The 18,364-nt window shown below is 40.2% G+C and overlaps 1 protein-coding gene across 1 annotated transcript in view; it reads right to left on the reverse strand.

Moving 5' to 3' along the window:
- Positions 1 to 18,013, reverse strand: part of cwc27 (CWC27 spliceosome associated cyclophilin) — a 30,311-nt gene extending 12,298 nt beyond the window's left edge. Inside the window, exons 1-11 of the mRNA XM_047569465.1 lie at positions 17,795 to 18,013; positions 17,502 to 17,598; positions 16,684 to 16,796; positions 16,447 to 16,590; positions 16,256 to 16,354; positions 16,067 to 16,170; positions 15,759 to 15,828; positions 15,570 to 15,649; positions 14,989 to 15,013; positions 14,740 to 14,903; positions 2,183 to 2,289 (exon numbers count right to left, since the gene is read on the reverse strand). Of these exons, the coding sequence (XP_047425421.1) occupies positions 2,183 to 2,289; positions 14,740 to 14,903; positions 14,989 to 15,013; positions 15,570 to 15,649; positions 15,759 to 15,828; positions 16,067 to 16,170; positions 16,256 to 16,354; positions 16,447 to 16,590; positions 16,684 to 16,796; positions 17,502 to 17,598; positions 17,795 to 17,836 (1,045 nt within the window). The 5' untranslated portion in view covers positions 17,837 to 18,013. The remainder of the gene's footprint in view (positions 1 to 2,182; positions 2,290 to 14,739; positions 14,904 to 14,988; positions 15,014 to 15,569; positions 15,650 to 15,758; positions 15,829 to 16,066; positions 16,171 to 16,255; positions 16,355 to 16,446; positions 16,591 to 16,683; positions 16,797 to 17,501; positions 17,599 to 17,794) is intronic.
- Positions 18,014 to 18,364: the final 351 nt, after the last annotated feature.

Consider the following 18,364-nt stretch of genomic DNA (forward strand, 5'->3'; position numbering starts at 1 on the left):
GGCTTCGGATGGAGAAAAGTCAATGGTTCTGATCAGAGATTCCAACTTAACTGTTTACACGGAGGCTAAATAAAATGTTTTTTTTGTTTTTTACAGAAAAAATACAAAAATAAAGAAGATCAAGGTGTCTCCAGCCCTAATGCTAACATGCTAACCCCAATGCTAACCCTACACCTATCCACATGGATTCCATCTTTTCAAACACTTCTTGTGCACAACTAGTGCACATTCATCCATAAGTACCAGGACAGGGAACCTACACAGCATTGACCTGTTGGGAAACTTTTAGACCTGGTATTCATTCATGTGGACGTTACTTAGACATTTAGCATCCCCCTAAATGTCTAACCCCCCCGTAGAAATGACACTCCTTTAGAGTAGCAGGATGCAGCTTGACACAACAACTCAAAAATCTCCAAATTCACTACATCTCAGCCTGATGAAGTATCTGTGGGATGGTGCACAAAGGCCCATCCCCTCAAATCCCCCCTCACTCAGAAGGTCCACGTCCATACTCTGATGAGTCTCAACTCTTTTGGAGACACAAAGGAGACCTACACAATATTAGGAAGACGGTCATGATGATATACTTGATCTGTGTTTCGTTTCTTACAGCGTCTCAGAGACATATTCAATGTAAAATGGCAGTAAATGGAACAGATCGGTTGTTTTTCTTGTGCCCCAGAGCTTTAAAGTCCATTTACAAAGAGCATGAATCCTGGTTTAAAGAAAAAACCATTTGAAATTGCCAGCAGTGATCTCCATAAACATTTGTTGCGTCCGTGAGATATATTTCAAACCAACATTATGTGCGGTGCACTCCTGGTGAACCTACGCTGACCAGTTTAAAAGGTAGCGATGCAGGACCAGGAGCAGATCTTCACCGAGTAAAGACCAGAATCAGGAGAATGATTTAAGCTTTCAGGGTACGGTGGTATCAGAGCGAGCCTCGCTGCAGCTTCTCCAGCGGGGATGAGATGAACGCTGTGGCCGAGCACGGTTTTTAAGATTTACAGCGTTTGAGCAGACATCCGTCTCCCCCCGACATCTACAGATTCCATCTAATGGAATTAACTTTGGCTTCCAATGCAGAAATGTAATGAGGAACTCTTAAAAGAAACTCCGGCCTCTGGCTACGCCGCCAGACGAGTTTAAATACCTTGTAAGATAATGGAGGAGCTTAGGCCGGTTGGTACAATAACAAAGAGCCTCTAAACTTGACCATACGAGTGCATCTTTTAGACGAGGAAACAGCTCAGCTCTATGCAGATATCCCCAAGAGCAACGTATTAAGTCGGGGACGCCGTCAAAACCTACATTTCAATGCGGGGATTGTATTTTGTGCTCTTTCACCTAAAGTCTGAAACCAGTCTGCAGAGTGGCCTCAGTGTTTGTGCTCAAAAACATAAAACCATCAATGTTTGTGGAGACAAAAACAATGTTTGAGCAACAAAACCCCATCCTGGTGTTCTGGAAATCTTGGCTGGTGGTAATCCCACAGTCAGGCTGTTTCCTGCAAGAAGGAACCCCCCCCTCTCGCAAAACTATTTTGTTTTGTTGCACAACAATACGCACACACACACACACACACACACACACACACACACTCAGACTAACCTCTGTGCCTAAGTGGGTTTTGTAATTTTTCAAAAATGTGTTCCAGCATCAGCAAAAAATCCAAAGATTGACGGCGTTATGACAGACTGCAGTGTGGTGAGGACCCGAGGAGATTTGGCGGCAGAGTATTTTTTTATTTTTTTTTTTTGTTTTATTTTTTTATTTTAGTCACATGAGCCAAACTCACAAACATACAAAGGGCTTGATGTGCGACTATGGCGGCCAGTCAACAATTTTTACCCATGCAATTTTCAGAACGCTTTAACACAAAAATGCAGACCCTTGGGGGAACGAAATAGACGTCTGCAACTAATTGACTAAATCAGAGGGTAGCCTCTCTTAGTGTCCATTAGCAGAGAATGTAGCGCGGACCACCCTCTTCGAGACTTTGTTCACACTTACAGCTGGAGCGGTGAAAGAATACTTTTTTTTTTTTTTCTAAAAACATCATTAAAAAAGGCACCTAGTTGTGGTGTACAGTATATTATAAACCGCCAATTAATTTGCAGTATAATGAGTACACATTCACGAGTACATGCAGGGGGAATAAAAGCTGCACACGTACCCTCTTTGACTTCCTCTGGTGCTGGAGGTTTTAAACTTTCTTCTTTCCTCTGCTTTATGGCCAGCAGTTCCTTCTTCAGCTGTCGCGCCTCTTTTCGCAATTCCTCACTGTGAGCGGAGAAACAAGGTTTAAGAAAACAGTTTATAGAAAAATGATGAAGAAGAGTTTAAACTTTAAACTGCTGCAAGAAACATTTACCATGAACGTCATTTAAAAAACCGTTGGTACCGTGAATGTTGCTCGTCTTCACAAAACAAAAAAACTGTTAAGAAAATTCACGGCTTCTCACAATGTATTGTTCACAGTTAATCATGCGGCCATATAAACCAAACATTAAACCACAATGTGAAAGTGTTAGACTGAAGAATGTACATTAAAAGCTTGTGTAACTCCAATAAATTTAATGGGGGTGTAATAAAATAATTGCACCCTCCTCAAGGCTTTTGAAAAACACTAGAAGGGGAAAAATTTTCTACGGATTCAAAGATGTGTTAGGAAAAGATGACCAAAACCTATGTGACATATAATGTAGTTTATTGTGTCTTAAGACTAATTAGATGCAAGTAAAAGCCTTCAAGTCAACAACAAGTGTTAAACACCAAGTCAAGACCAAGACATTCCAAGACCAACAAGTCCAAAGTTAAGACCAACAAGTCCTGAGCTAATATCCAAGCAAAAACCAAAACATGCCAAGTTAAGTTCCCAGGTAAGACTACCTTGTTCTAAAATGGCACAAAGTCAGGACCATGTCGAAGTCCGCATGTCCCAAGTAAGGATGAACAAGTCCTAAATTAAGACCAACAAGTCCCAGGTTAAGTGTCAAGTTGAGACCAACACATAAGTTCCCAGGTAAGACCATCCAGTCACATGACAATACCGCCTTGTTCTGAGATTAAAATCTTCAAAAAGTTAAAATCTTCAAGGCCCAAGTCAAGACCAACATGTCCCAAGATGGCACTAACAATTCCCAGATTAAAAAGAGAAAGTCCAAAGTCAAGACCATGTCAAGGCCAAGTGTCCAAAGTTAGGACCAACAAGTCCCAAGTTAAGTTTAAAGTCAAGACCAACGTGTCCTAAGCAGAATTCCAAATTTAGGCCAACAAATTCCAGGTCAAAACTAAAACATACCAAGATAGAACCAGCAAGTCCCAAGTTAAGATGAACAAGTCTCTAGTTAAGTTCCCAGTCACGTCCAGCCACCTTTTTACCAGATGGCACAAATAAGTCCTGAGTCACCTTACAAGGTAACATCAATTATGTCCCAAGGCGGTACCAATAAGTCCCAAGTCAAGATCAAGTAAAGACCATAATTGTAACATGTCCCAAGACAAAAAAAAAGTTCAGAGTTAGGTGCCAAGTTAAGACCAGCATGTTTTAATACAGAAAAAGTTAAAACAAAAAAGTCTTAAGTTAAGTTTCCAGGTACGATCATCCAGCCCCACATCATGAACAGAACACCATGTTCTGATGTGGTTGGAATAAGTCCAACAGGTCCTAAGCCAACACCAACAAGTCAAAGGTTAAGTGCTGAGTCAAGAAAAAAGTAAATGCTAGGTCTTGTGTCAAGACAAAATAGTCCAAAACCAAGAGAACCAAGTCTCAAATCAGGTCAGAGGTAAAGTACAACAAGTCTAAATTAAAACCCAAGGTTGTGACTATAGACAAATCGTCAGTGAGTCTATGGTCAAGTCAAAACAAGTGAGTCTCTAATCAAGACTAAAAGATTTAGCTTTGATTTTGTCAAGTCACGTTATGAGACTCAAGTCCCATTCATGTCCTCTACGATACACTAAACTCATACTACGTGTTTGTGTGCAGTTGACTATATAAATGTTCTGTGTGTGTAAGAGGTAATATAAAACTTTATACTTCCTTCGCCTGAGTGGAGTGAAGTATTACAGGCTCTGCTCATGACCAGCCACCCAAATAAAAACCTAAACTGGATGACAGAGCCAGACAGCGGCAGGCCAAGGCACATCCTTGCTTTCTTGACTCGAGGTAGTGTCCCTTTTGGCAGGCCCCAAAGCCCAGCTCATACAAGGCCAGCAACACTGATTATTGTTCCCTTTCATATGACTGAGGCTACAGCCAGTTACACAGCAGATATGTTATGTTAGGAAATGATAATATTTTCGTACTGCTTGACAGCTCTGTTTTCATCCCATTCACTTGCGAATCCACAAAGCACAGGTAAGCTGCACAGTCTGGGCCCCTGGCCTAGAAACATGTGAGGCATCTCCAGACCAAACAATGGCTGCTTTTGTCTCTTACATCTGCTTCTCCGGACTGACAGTCATTTATATCCTTTTCTTTTCTTTTATCTGGAGCTTTGATTGTTCCGCTTGTAGCTCATGTTGCATTTGTTTAATTCTCTGACAGCACCGAGGCATCAAACTGTGTGATATTTTAACTGTATGTGTCTTGGCAAATATTAACAGCTGTGTCTGACTTGATGTCATGTCTCTTCCTCGTTAGCTTCCCTGGTTCTTCTGAGGATACACATGAGGAATCAGTAAGACGTACAGTTGTTAGTCCTCTATTTTTCTGCATGAAAAAAAACAAAAACAAAATGTTGCAGCTGAATCCAGACTGAGTTGCCAAAGGGCAGAACTGGTTGGCAGAGTCAGACTGTCTGTGTGAGGAAGTTGCCTGCTCAGCTCTGTCTCGAAGCAATGACAACAAACCTTTTTTTTTTTTTTTTTTTTGGAGACACGTTTTACATACAGTATTGTAATGTAAACCAGATGTGAGAAAGCATAGGTGGCCAAAACAGCGTAATAACTTAAAGGCCACAGCTGCCTTTGACAGTTTGACATGATAAAAGGGTCAAGCCTGATAAATACGGTGTCTGCTAGTAAATTCAAAACACAAGATAGACATGCATGTAAAGTAAACACAACTACTTTATCTATTTTAAATGTAGAAGCAGAAGGTGGGCAGCTACCTGGAAGCTTGGAGTCTCACCGCTGGGAACCGATTATTGGTGCGTTCCAATTGGACTCAGAAGTCAAAATTTCCGAGTTACGAGTTGGAATTTTCACCCCCAAAGTCGGAAGAATCCTCACTACCCCCGAGTTGAGTTTCCAAGATGGCCGCCCCATTTGTAAACAGTAGAAGCTCCTGTAATATTCCGTTTATTAGCACTTCTTATTAGTTTCTGTTGCATTAAATCGGTCGTACAGACAGTATTTTTCCACATACATATGTTGAAATTCTGTTCTAGTGTAATTTAAGTAACTATGGCTAAAAACAATAGCCTGGTAAAAACCAAAACAGTGCAAAACACCATGGTGGCAAACTGTTTAAATTAAACTATTAAAACTTTTGAATATTTTTACAGCCCTGTAGATTTCATCACTGTAAAAAGTCACAACTCATGAGTTGGTTCAAGTTATCTGGTCCATTTACAATTTGTGTAATCCAGACGTCACGTTACCAGAGTGATTCTGATGAGAACTGAGGCTACGTGAGGTTTGTAGGTGGGTAGAATAACAATTAAGTCATTGGCGGCCCACATTTAAGGGCTGTTTTAGCTCTCTATGAAAAATACTACCATTAATTTGAGTTAAAACATTCCTAAAAAGATATACATGTAAATGGTTTCTATAGTAGATGTGTAAAAATCTAAATGCAGTCTCAAAGTTTTATACAACTCGTAGTTTTAATAAACCACTCAAACTATTTAGCATCTTCACTGCGCACAACTCTCTGCTAAATATTTGTACTGTCCAGTGATGGAGCTGTGTTTACACATAATTTAGCGTCCCTCATGCCAACAAACAGTTTATAAAGTTCTTCACATGGTTTGAAGCTTGTGACTCAGGCCGTCGTCATTTTGGCAGCGGCTGACTCCCGCCTAACTGGATCATCCAACAAATGATTAAAGAAGTGGTTTAGCGGGAGGGTGATAAGGGTTTAGGAAAACAATCTGTAAGGACAACCACCTGCCACATGCAAGTAATTAACAAAGAGTTATTGAGTAATAATTTGCTTTTGCAGTCAGCCTCAAGTGGACATTTGAGGAACTGCAGTTTTCAGCACTTGGCATTGGTAAAGTCAGGAATCCCTTTAAGTGGGGCTTAAAGCAGTTCACTCTGAGGTCAGATACCTCCTTTTTGCAGAAAAATACAAAGTAAAAACTGCAAAAGCATGTTATGTGAAGAAAGACAACATGCTAGCAAAGGTCATTAGCAAGTAAATTTACAAAAAAAAAACATTAACTAAGCAAAACAGTGGTCACATGCAGATGTCTATTTATATTATTTGCTTACAAAGAGAATCAAAAAAAGCTTCTTGATGGTATTAACTGCAAAAAGTAAACTAGTAAAAACTACAAATAACAAACAACTAACAAGCCTCTTGGACTCTTCTTCTTGTTCTCTGAGACCGAAAGGTGAAGGTTTACACTTTTCCCCCTGAGTGATGACTTTCTGCCTGTCCTGACACGCCGTTGCCATTTTGAAAAAACAAGAGAGACGTAACCAAGGCAACAGCCGAACAATCAGCCCCAAAGCCCCGGTGTCCAATAAAGCGAAGGGGGCCAGAGAGGACAGGAAAAGCCCCCAACAACACCTGTTCAGACTCACCTTGGGGCTCCGCAAATTCCTCCCCCCCGAGACCCTCACATCACAGGACTACAAATTATTCAGTTTCTACGCACTTTGACGGGAATAAATCACATTTTCTGCGTCGAGTCTCGATTGAGATGGACTTTGAGGACGGATGCCGACATATTGGTGGGGATAATCGTTTATTACATGAACATTATTAGAAGATTAGATTTAGATATTTACATATTTGCTGTATGGACAAAGCTCTGAAACGATAATCAGTGATTGAAAGGTAGACTATTGAGATGTTTGGCTTTAAGCTTGTCAAATCTGTTAAGGTTCTCAGTCGTCCATGTCGTGGTATATCCAAAACACAAGCTGAAACAAGGGCGACTGGAACTGTAGAGTTTCTTAGAGGCGTTTCATCCGATAAGAGATAAGATTAATGACTAGATACTAACTTGGAGTTGGAGGAAACAGTTTTAATCTGTTTTCTTTCTCCTATGAATGAACACATTATCAGCCATTGAAGGTGTGAACAGGGTTGAATCTTCTTGGGGAAATTGACGGCAGATTATATCTCCATCCAACTTCCTTTGTTCCTCGTTCGAACGTGAACGAGTGGCGCAAGGTCTTCGAGAAACCCTATCCTCGTTTCAGCCTCGTTTATTTTTGGACGCTCCATTTTATAGTAGTGCAGACAGAACCATTTCTGAGCTTTTGGACAGATTTGTCAACCGCAAAAATTTCAAATGCCAAAGCTTGACTAATGTGACTTTTATTGCCGGTTTTGCCAACTCCTCAGAGGTTTCCAGCTTTGCCTGGCGATAACAGAGGAGTTTAGAAGTTAAACCAGTTGATTGCAGCTTGTGGTGCTACGGCCACTTCCTGTTTATATAGTTCTGACTGGATGGCACGTCCTAGCAACCGAGGCCTTCACTTGCCAAGGCATGCCTCAACTTTTAATGGTGCAACCTAATTTAGAACGGCACTGGTTTTGAAAGTTAATAATTTAGGAAACCTAGGAATGACTAAGTCTGAGTGGGTTCAGTTAAAAATATAAATTGAGCGCTGAGGTTTAAATGGAAGTTTGCGGAGATGGCCATCTGCTTGTAACTTTAAACCCGTCCCTTTTCCGGCAACAGCCAAAGAGAATCGACCCTCCATCTGCCCAACACTGACCCCTTCATACAAAAGAGCTCTCTCTGAATGTGGCAGCAGGAGAGTGGAGAGTCCAATCAGAGATCAGAGAGACACTCATCTGTTGTCATTTGCTGCCAAATAAACACACCCATCATGGCAAAGCTAGACACATGGCGATTTTTTTTGTGACTCCCGTCTAGAGAGTGGTTGGGGGCTGCCAGTTACGGTCACTCCTTCAGAAAATTCAAACTATGTGAAAACCAGAGAGCTGTGGATGATTAACTTTTCATAAAGAAAGCATATGAAGTGATTGGCTGTGGCCCAAGAAGTCTTTCATGATCAGAACCTTGCCTTTAATACTCCAGTGTCTGGCAGGAGTCTGAGGCTGACACAGGAATTTCGACAGCCTTAAAAATAGTACGGTGATGACTGTATGGTTCATCAAAGATTCAATAGTTTTTCCAAAAGCCGGCGGGTATTTGCCTTTTTTGGGTTTCTTTGTGTTCTCATTCGGGGCCCTGCAGCGACTTTAAGAAATGCATCAGCTGGAATGCGACCACAGCCTGAAACGCAACGGGTTAAAAAGGGAAAATTTAACACCTAAGTCTTGTTTGGTAAGTCGACCACAAGAATGGCAGCGGCAGCTCCTCTCCGCTATGGTGGATTCAAACCGGGCTAACGATCGAACAAGTGATGTGGATGAATGTGCTAGAATAACAAGATGGCTGGGTGAACTCCCCTCGGGGGGCACTCCATGGCTTGGTCAGAAGCCAAGGGGAGCTGTGAGCTGTGGAGTGGAGGAATCCAACCTCAACACAGGAATTTGCATGACTTTGCAGAGTGATCTGGACTAACACATTAACCACGCGGCGGACTGAGGTTCATCTTCCAGAGCGCTTCATCTGCCTCACAATTACTCACGGATCATTTAGCCTTCTGCTGTGCTCACGAGGGAACGCGCTCATTAATCTTGCCGAATGCCAGCTGCATCTTTTCATGACATTTATATAAATTACGTTTATTTGTGGATTTTCTTTTCTAATCAAATGCTTTGCTTGTTTGACAGCGTAAGACAAAGCAAATGTGCACTCGAATGTGGACATTGATCTCAATCCAAGTGGCCTTCTGCTTTTTTTTTATTCTTAAATTTTTATTCACTTTCAAGTGTAACCCTCACATCCTAGATATGTGTTGCTGTCTGGGGCTGTTTCCAGTAAGCAAGTGCCCCATATGGGGCAGACATGCTACACTGGGCCAGAGACGTCTAAACCTGGCAGTTCCAAAACATACACAATCCCTCTGCCAAGAACTGGATTATCTCTAGCAGCTTTCTGCACAAACGCAGCGCCGAATGCTTTCTTGATCCCTGCAACCTCTCCCTGAGAAGGCGCCGGGTTGTAACCGATGACAAGACACAGGTGCGGCCAATTAATACGCAGTGACACGCCGTCTGGGGTACGGCCTCGATGTCGGGGTAATTAGTGTCTGACGTCCCACTTAAGTCACTGCGAAAGGCTAAAAGAAGGCTTAGTCGAAGCTGGAGATACGTCTGAGGTGTGGAAATATATGTGGGGAAGGCTGAATCCAGGGACGGATTATTCAGTGCACGGGTCAAAACTGTCCCACCAGGGCGTCCGACCTGGCTCCAGGGATGAAAATGACATAGACAGAGACAGATTTTGCATCTGTTCTTGGTTGTTCAAGCTGCTTTAGTAGGAATAGCGGACACAGACGGTGCGTTCCTCCATTTGAGTTTCCGAGTTCTGAGTTGGAATTTTCAACTGGAACGATCCCCGAAGTCGGATTTTCTGACAAAAGGGTCGAGCCTGATAAATACGGCGAAATGGTTTTTGTCTGCTAGTGAAGTCAAAACACAAGATAGACATGGATGTGAAGTAAACACAACTGCTTTATCTATTTTTAAATGTAGAAACAGAAGGTGGGCAGACGCCTGGAAGCTTGAACTGCTGGGAACCGATTACTGGTACGTTTAATTTGGACTCAGAAGTCAGAATTTCCGAGTTACAAGTTGGAATTTTACCCCTAAAGTCAGATTTTCTACTCAGAAAGTCGTAGAAACCTCATTACGCCTGAGTTCAGTTTCCAAGATGGCCGCCCCATGTGTAAACAATAATTAGAAACAATTTCTGTAGCTTAAATCGCCTAAATTGTGTTTAACATTACAGTAATAGTATTAGCTTATATCAAGATGTATAAAAAATATATATATATTATTTCACTTTACACTCAAATGCAAATGTAAATATTGAACACACCAAGTTATTTTTGAACAAAGTAAGAGCTTTCATGGCTTTTATAGTTTTCCGACTTCTTTAACTGGAACACCGATAATTCAGGTGTGACGTCATTCCCAGCGACTTTAAATGTAAATGAAACGCACCAAGAGACACAGAACTAAACAACTAACAACAGTCATGTTTTATTATATGCAAACATTTTCATAATTCTATAACAAAGGGACAAATCTGTAGACGTAATTTTTTTAATAGGTTGTAATGCTACTATATTATGAGTCTGACAGTCGTTGAATGGTAACTTCCCATTTGTAAATGTTGTTAAACCGTGGTTTGTGCACTAATTCAGAGCTATGTTATACTTATATTCTCATCTATTAGTATCATGCACCTTATGCATTGTTTGCACTTCACACTTTAATGTGTTATGTCTTCATTAAAAGTATTTTATTACTTTTATTGTGGTTGTTCCGTTGATGTCATCTGATGTTGTCCTTCATTGTGTCTCTGTTGTCTGCTGCACAACTAATTTCCTTCAGGATATCAATAAATCTGAACTGAAATAATGACTCGTTCGAACAAAATTCCAAAATCTCTGTTTTTTATGACGTTAAACGTCTGATAATTACACAAACTCATTTACGACAAAAACCCCCTCTCAGCCAAAGGCCTTTATAAATTTAAAGGGCATTTGGAAGAACGAGAAGAGGAAAAAAATCTGGATCTAACTTTGTCTCTATTAGAGCCACTCCACCTGCGCCGTTAAAGCCTCCAAATACACGTACGTGATAACATGTGATGGAAATAACAGGACGTGCAGAAACTGAACAGCGATGACCAGAACAGCAGAGGGAGCCAGGCCCTGCTGTGTGTCACGGCCATATGGAAGCGTTTTGCAGCTCTCCAGTCGATGCCCCGTCGGCTTGAACAAAAAGTGGCGACTACCACATACGCTGCCTTTGGGACTTCATTCAGAAGTGTCTCTTATGAAGCAACGCCTCCACTAAATCCTCAAATAAAGAGGCCCTGCTTCAAACCAGATTCGATATCAACGGTTAAAATAAAAACCGTAAATAAACGTCACAGCTGCAGCAGCGAGTTGAGACGAACTCTTGGTTAAAACCGGGGTTTCTCTTCTTCTCACGGGCCGTGACTCATCCTGGGGTTTTTTTAGAGCAGGTCTCCGTCCAGGTACAACACACAACACGTTATTTGGCGGAGTCGCCGTGTGAAACGCGAACACGTCCAAGCGTTATTGCAGCCATGGCGTACGGCAGTGGAATATCATCTGGCTGCTGGAGGGAGCTACACGAGGAGATAGTCAGTCGTGACCTGATGTAAAAACTATTTTGGATGCGAGGTGAGAGAGAGAGAGAGAGAGAGTTTTCTGAGTTTCTGGTTTTTCTGAGCAGCAGTTCAGTAAATGAAGAAGGATTCAAGAATCACCTGTGATCAGCCACAACATTAGGACCACTGGCAGGCGAAGTAAATAGTAAATAACATCAGTCTTCAACGGGGGGTTCGCAAAATATTTGGTTGATTAGACATTTTTTATATATATATGTATTAATATTTCTTTAAATTCACATTAACATGAACCCAACATATTCTATTAAAGGCATAAACGAACAGCTTAATATTGAATACAAAATAATAATAATAACGTATATTTATAAATAGCACTAGGCTTCGGAATTTCTTTGGTTGATTAGATATTTTTATGTATTTTTTTTTTAATTTTCCCTCATAAATTTAAATTTCTTTAAATAGACATTAACATGAACCCAACATAATAATATTCTATTAAAGGCATAAAGAAATAGCTTAATATCGAATCCAAAATAATAATAATAATAATAATAATGTATATTTATAAATAGCACCAAGTCTATTGTTTTTTGACTCAATTTGTCAAATAAATTATCACTAATGTACAAATATACAACCTGTATTTTAAGCTGCGTTTAAAATTTCTCTGTGACGTACGTGGATTTTGCAATATATCGCAATATCATAAGATCGCAATAATGTATTTTATCGTGACTCAAGTATCGTGAAGTCCTTGCCAATATCCGCTCCTAGTAGCAACCCCCTCCCGACCCCAAAGCAATAATAATAATCCCCATCAGCCTGAAAACAACTCAAAAAAAACATGAAGAACATCACGAGGTGTTGACCTCACCTCCAAATCCACTGGATCCCAAACCGACACAACATCAGGAAGGTGGTCATAATGTTACGCCTGATCGGTGTGAGTGTAAATGAATTAAAAATGCTTGTTTTTAATTTTTTTTTTAATGACTGGATACTCGTTGCTCTTATGCACAGGGCAGCTGAAAGCCAGAAGCAGAGCTCACCCTGCAACAATGCCCCCTTTGTCCCGGACTAACACTGTACCCACCAGTCTGCTCTTTGATTCCCTGCCAACACAAACCACTGTGTTGGGTTACAGTTCTTGTAGCAAAACAATCTGCGCTTGTGTTTAATATACTAGAGTCGGCCTGCATCGGGCTGGCTGTCAGTCAGGGTGGGGGCCCTCGCTCCTTATCCCATTAGCGCTAATGAGAGAAGGGTATGTTGATTACGCGTGTTGAGGGCTACCTGTTAAGCAGCGATAACCGGCCGCCATCAAAGGGAGATGAAAGATAAAAATCGGCCTCTCTCCGTTCTCCTCGGCTCATTTTTCGCACTAATGCCGTCAATGCCTTCATTTTTTTTTTTTTTTTTTTGCGCCTGCACCGTTGGCGCGGACGGACGCTTCTGTTTGCTTCTATTTCAGCGCGGTAAGTGATTTTGCGTCGGGTGCCAACATTCCTGTTTTTCCAAATAGCAGGTCCACTGTGTGTGAAGGCGAGTGGACGTAGGTAGTAGACACAGAGCCGGAGTGGAAGGTGGAAGAAGACACCCGGAAGAAGATTTGCAGTATTATTCCAGTTTGGGATTCAGTTTTTACTTTAACATTTAGGGATGTAACTTAAATGTCCAGTTGACTATTGCAGAAGATACTGAATGTTTGCATCAAGCTTAACTGGATAAATTAATGAATAAATGTGTATATATATTGCTTCATATATACAGGCTAAGTAATGTCCACATTGTGGGGGAATCAGCAGCAGTTTTCCCGGTTAAAGCTCCAACATCTAGAACTATCCCACCGTACTTCTCCCCTAGAAGGACGTCCTAAACTTCCAACCTCCAAAATCCCGTCAAACTAAGTGTAAAGTTGTTTTTTTGTTTTTTTAAAGGGCCTGTTTGTATGATTTAGTTCCACCTAGTGGTGAAGCTGTATACTGCAGCTCAATAAACACCCCCAAATTCAGCTCTAGATTTTTTCCTTTTTGGGCCAACATAGAGACATACGGGACATGGATATTAAGCGCTTATCCCAAAAGAAAAATGTTCTTATTTTTAAAGTATTACATTCTACTGACGTCCTAAATATAAAGATTAGATTCCATTTCTGGCATTGAATCCCCCTAAACCCTCCACCCTAGACCTACAATGAGGTGTAATACTAATTCAGAGTAGAATTGTTTTAAAATTAAAAGTATTTCAGGACTAAAGAGTATAAATAAGCTTGTTAGACGTGTTGTATTTGACTTTCGTGTTCCTAAATATACTCTGGAAACTTTTGCCGTGTTCCCATTTGACTTAAATGAACGATGTGACAATTTACGAACAAAAAAAAAGATGAATTATTAAGTTTTAAATAACTCCTTAAAGTGCATATCCGTCACTTCACACATCAAAGTCGTCCTGCTAATCCAACCACAACCTCCTCGGAGAAACCACCAGACACGACACGACAGTGTTTACTGCTGCAGGGAGGCAGCAATTAATACATGTTAATGACTGTTTGCAGTGCGTCTAGACGCCGGGGCTGTTTATTATTGCACAATATGTTGTGTGTGTGTTTATTATTATACAAATCAATCTCTTCCAGAAACGTTCTCGGGGAACTTTTAACATCAGTTTGCGGTGAAAGAAATTATCCAAACACTTCCTGGGTTTGGATTCTCAATCTATGAATTTGCAGCTTGTTATTAGTCACTAATGATGTTTTACTGGTATTTAACTGAAGGTTCAGGGTGTTGGTTCGCAGCCCGAACTTTAAACATTCCTTTGCTAAATGCTTTGCTTCTCAGATATGTCAGTCAGGGAGGCATCTCAAAAGGTTTCAGTGATGTGTGTTTATGTTTCATGATCAAACAGCGCCCCCACCTGGCGGCCACGTTATATTACAAGTGAAAAAATAACTTCTAAAGGACCCAGTGACCCAAAAAAATGACCAGCTAGTCTGTATCAGAGCCATATATTAGAGAGAGTCTGACCAACTCAAATCATGGCGCCATGTTTGCCACATTGGAGGAAAGGATGCTAACATCCAGTTCTTTCTTTTAAGCTTCTGCGCTCATAAATGTCTCCGTTTTTGTTCTCTATGGGTGAATATTGGTTAGATGTTTCCAACATGGCGCCCATGAACAACATGACCAACTCAGAACCAATCAGCACAGAGGGTCCATTCATTAGTTGGACAGACTCTCTCTAATATATGGCTCTGGCCTCTGTTGGATTATTATTGAAGTTCGATAAAGTTCTGTGTTCATACCTGCGGCTGGCCTTCTTCCCTCTCTCTTCTTCACGGGGCTCCGTCGTTTTCTCGTCACCCTTTTCCTTCTTCAGCTTTTTGCTGACGGCGTCTCTCATCCTCTCCTTCTGATCCGAGTCGTAGTCTCCATCAGCTCCCTCGTCCTCCTCGATCTCGTCGTCTGACTGGAAGAAGAAACTTAGAAATGTTACTCTGCAGCAAAAAGAGGTGATTTTTATTTATTTGCTTTAAACAATATGTCCGACTTACGTCTGCCGTGTCTCCAGGTGTTTTCCTTTAAAAGTAGAATAAATTATATTAATGTAACTGCTTTGCAGCCCATAGTGCTTTACATAAAAACAAAACAACAACAAAAAAGATTTAAAAACACTCAGGAAACACCTTCAACAGGCTGAAGTTAAGGAAACACTAGAGACATAAAATAACTGTATAAATTATAATATCTCCTAAGGATAAAAATAAATAAAATTCAATTAAAAGCCAGAAGTAAAATTCAGTTAAATGTCTGACTAAAAAAATATAAACAAAATTCAATAAATAATCAGACAAAAAATATTTTAAAAAATAAATAAATAAATACGAATAAAAAAAAACTAAAATTCTGTTAAAAGTCAGACTAAAAAGATAAAAATGATAAAATAAATAAAATTCAATTAATAATCAGACTTAAAAGATAAAATCATTAAAAAATAAGTGAAATTCACTTAAAAGTCAGACTAAAAAATATAAAAATAAAAAAATAACCAGACTAAAAATGCAGGTCTTTAGTTTGCTTTTAAAAACGTCACATTGTCTGTTTTCCTCATTAATGGATGAATAACTGTTCTTACTTATCGACTGCTGGAACAGAGCTCAGTCTGGGATCATCTTTCAGGAGGTCGTGGCTGCTTTTGCTTTTTCCCTTTAACGTCTGAGGAAACAGAAAAACAACATTTGTTGACAACAACGTCTAAACCAGTGATTTTCCGTCTCTAATCTGGTTGTAGTACATAACTTAAATAACTTTTCTAGCTCCGTACCTGGCTGACTTGGTTCACCATCTCCTCTTCTTCTTCCGCTTCCTCCCCAAACGACAAAAGGCTGAAGTTCCTGAAGCACAAAAACACACAACACCGACCTGAAAACACATTTAGCCTCGTAGCTACTAAAAACGAGTTTAAACACAGAAACCCATTAAAGTTTAAAGAGGAGAAGGAAAAGAAGACGAGATATTATCATAAGTCAAGTCCAAGCTGCTGCTTTAGTCTCTTACTATCGAGTAATGAGACTCAGCGACTAATAAATCCATCAGTGATCAACGCAAATGTTCTGATTAGAAAAAACTCACTTGGTGGCTTTAGACTGTGACTTCTTTCCCTCCTCTTTGTCTTTGTCCTTCTTAGATTTCTTTGTTTCACGAGGTACGATGTCATCGAAAGGAGAATGGAGAACCTGCAAGAACCAGAAGGCGTCATCAGAGACTAAATCAGCAGACAGGAAACACGAAAAAGAAAAAATAAACACGTAAATAAAATACCTCAGCGTTCTTTATCTTGTGGGGATTCAGTGGTCTCTCGTTACAGTCACATTCCACTTCTGCTAATCTGAGGATGTTATAAATGGTGTCTCCAGCGACCTGCAGAGGGGATCGATGAGAAAGCGACACTCTTGAGTTTGTCTTTGAACATTAGCAGCTGATCAGCGACCGCTCATGAAGGAGGCAGCTACCTTTCCAAATATGGTGTGTTTGTTGTTGAGCTCGTCGGCGCGTCCCAAGGTGAAGAAGAACTGGCTGCCGTTGTCGTGAGGCCCGGCGTTCGCCATGGCAACCAGGCCTCTACGGTTGAAGCGCAACCTGGAGTGAAACTCATCCTGAAAGGTTTGAAAGGGACACGGTTATTATTATTATTATTAATACGTCCTAATTATTGATTCTTTTCATGCAGAGACGAGAGGCAGTCGGACCTTAAAGGGTCGGCCGTAGATGGACTCTCCACCTTCCCCTGTTCCAGTTGGATCCCCGCCTTGGATAATGAACTCCGGCACCACTCTGTGGAAAATTGTGCCATCGTAGTAACCTAGAGGACAGAGAAACGCAGCAGAATCATTTCACGAGGAGCAAAACACAATAACAATAAAACATCTGTCTGCAAACAGGGTGGACACACGTGCAGAATAAAGTAGAAATTAACTGTCTCCCTTACTGATTGCATCAAATGTATTAAATGCAATATTTTATTTGATGCAACTGGGTGATAAAAGTAAAAAATAAAAAAAAGAAAGACAATATTGGAAAACTATCAGAAAAAAACAAATCATAGTTCTGAGGACATCTCAGCAAACATGGGACCTTTGACTTAATTGAAACAAGTTCTTGTTGGCGTTTTCAGACATGTATTGTATTCACTTGACAAAAATAAATGTATTTTTTGGTTTGTTTTTCGGGTTATTTATTTCTGTTTTTCTGAGTAACATATTTCTTTGGTTTGTTTTTTGGAATTTTTCAGATTCTATTTTTTTCTAATCCTCTCCTCTATTATTCCATGATATTTCCTGAATTATCCGGATACTTATAAATATTAAAAATATTTATTTATTTGAATGCAATACGCTTCTGTAAGCATAAACACTTGAGTAGATATTTATACATCCATAAAGAACAATTCATGTACACAGAAACGTTCCTGCAACGTATCTGACAAATGTTCTCACAGTAAAGCTGCATGGGTCAGATTATAATTCTAATACTACGGTGTGTTTTCTATCTGTCGGTGAATTCTCACCTTCCATGCACAGTTGCACAAAGTTCCTGCATGCTTTAGGAGCCTCCTTGGACCACAGCTCGATGTCAATGTCACCTGCTGTCGTCTTCAACAGGACCTGAGGAAATGCATGAAAGAGGGACATTTAAACATGAACGTATGCACGTTTAACTCTAGAAATGACGTATAGCTCTACGTGTTATAAGTTTCACTGACTAGCTGTCAGTAGCTAATCGCCCTCAACGTTACAGACTATACTAGTAAATAATGTTTTGTATATAAGTGGATAAAGTGGAAATTAAATCCGCACTCACCTTTCCATTTGTTGGTGGTTCTTGAATGTAAATATTACTCATTCTGCCGCTGACTTGGCGTTTATTTGCTAACCCTAGAAAACTTAAATTCCTAAACTGTCAGAAATTCCTTGAAAAGGTACAGTATATAGTTAATGTTTGTTTTGGTAGCTTCTTTTAAAAGTAAAAAATGATCATCTCTCCTCAGCCATGTTAACCGTGCATATGAGCTCAGTGTTTACTTTCACATCCATGTGGGGGGATTAGAAATAGAAACAGTGGTTAGTTTTCGTTTGTTGTTCGAAAATTACGACGTGTTTCACTGTATTTAGTTTCTTTGTTGTGTTAATACTTAATTTATTCAAAGGGATATACGCATATATACGGGATTATGTCAGGATAATACCAAACATTATTGTTCCCTCCCCCCTTTAAAGATGCTGCTTGGTTTGATCCAAGTGTTCTGGGATAATGAACCCCCAGAAACAAAAGCTAACTCAGGTAAAAGTGCGCGAAAAGTAGATTATTTGATTTAGTTTAAACCTAAATTAGCGTCCTAACTAATTAATAAATTCTCAAATGAAATCTGTG

Source organism: Mugil cephalus, chromosome 19 (genome assembly GCF_022458985.1).
Source record: "Mugil cephalus isolate CIBA_MC_2020 chromosome 19, CIBA_Mcephalus_1.1, whole genome shotgun sequence".
NCBI lineage: Eukaryota > Metazoa > Chordata > Actinopteri > Mugiliformes > Mugilidae > Mugil > Mugil cephalus.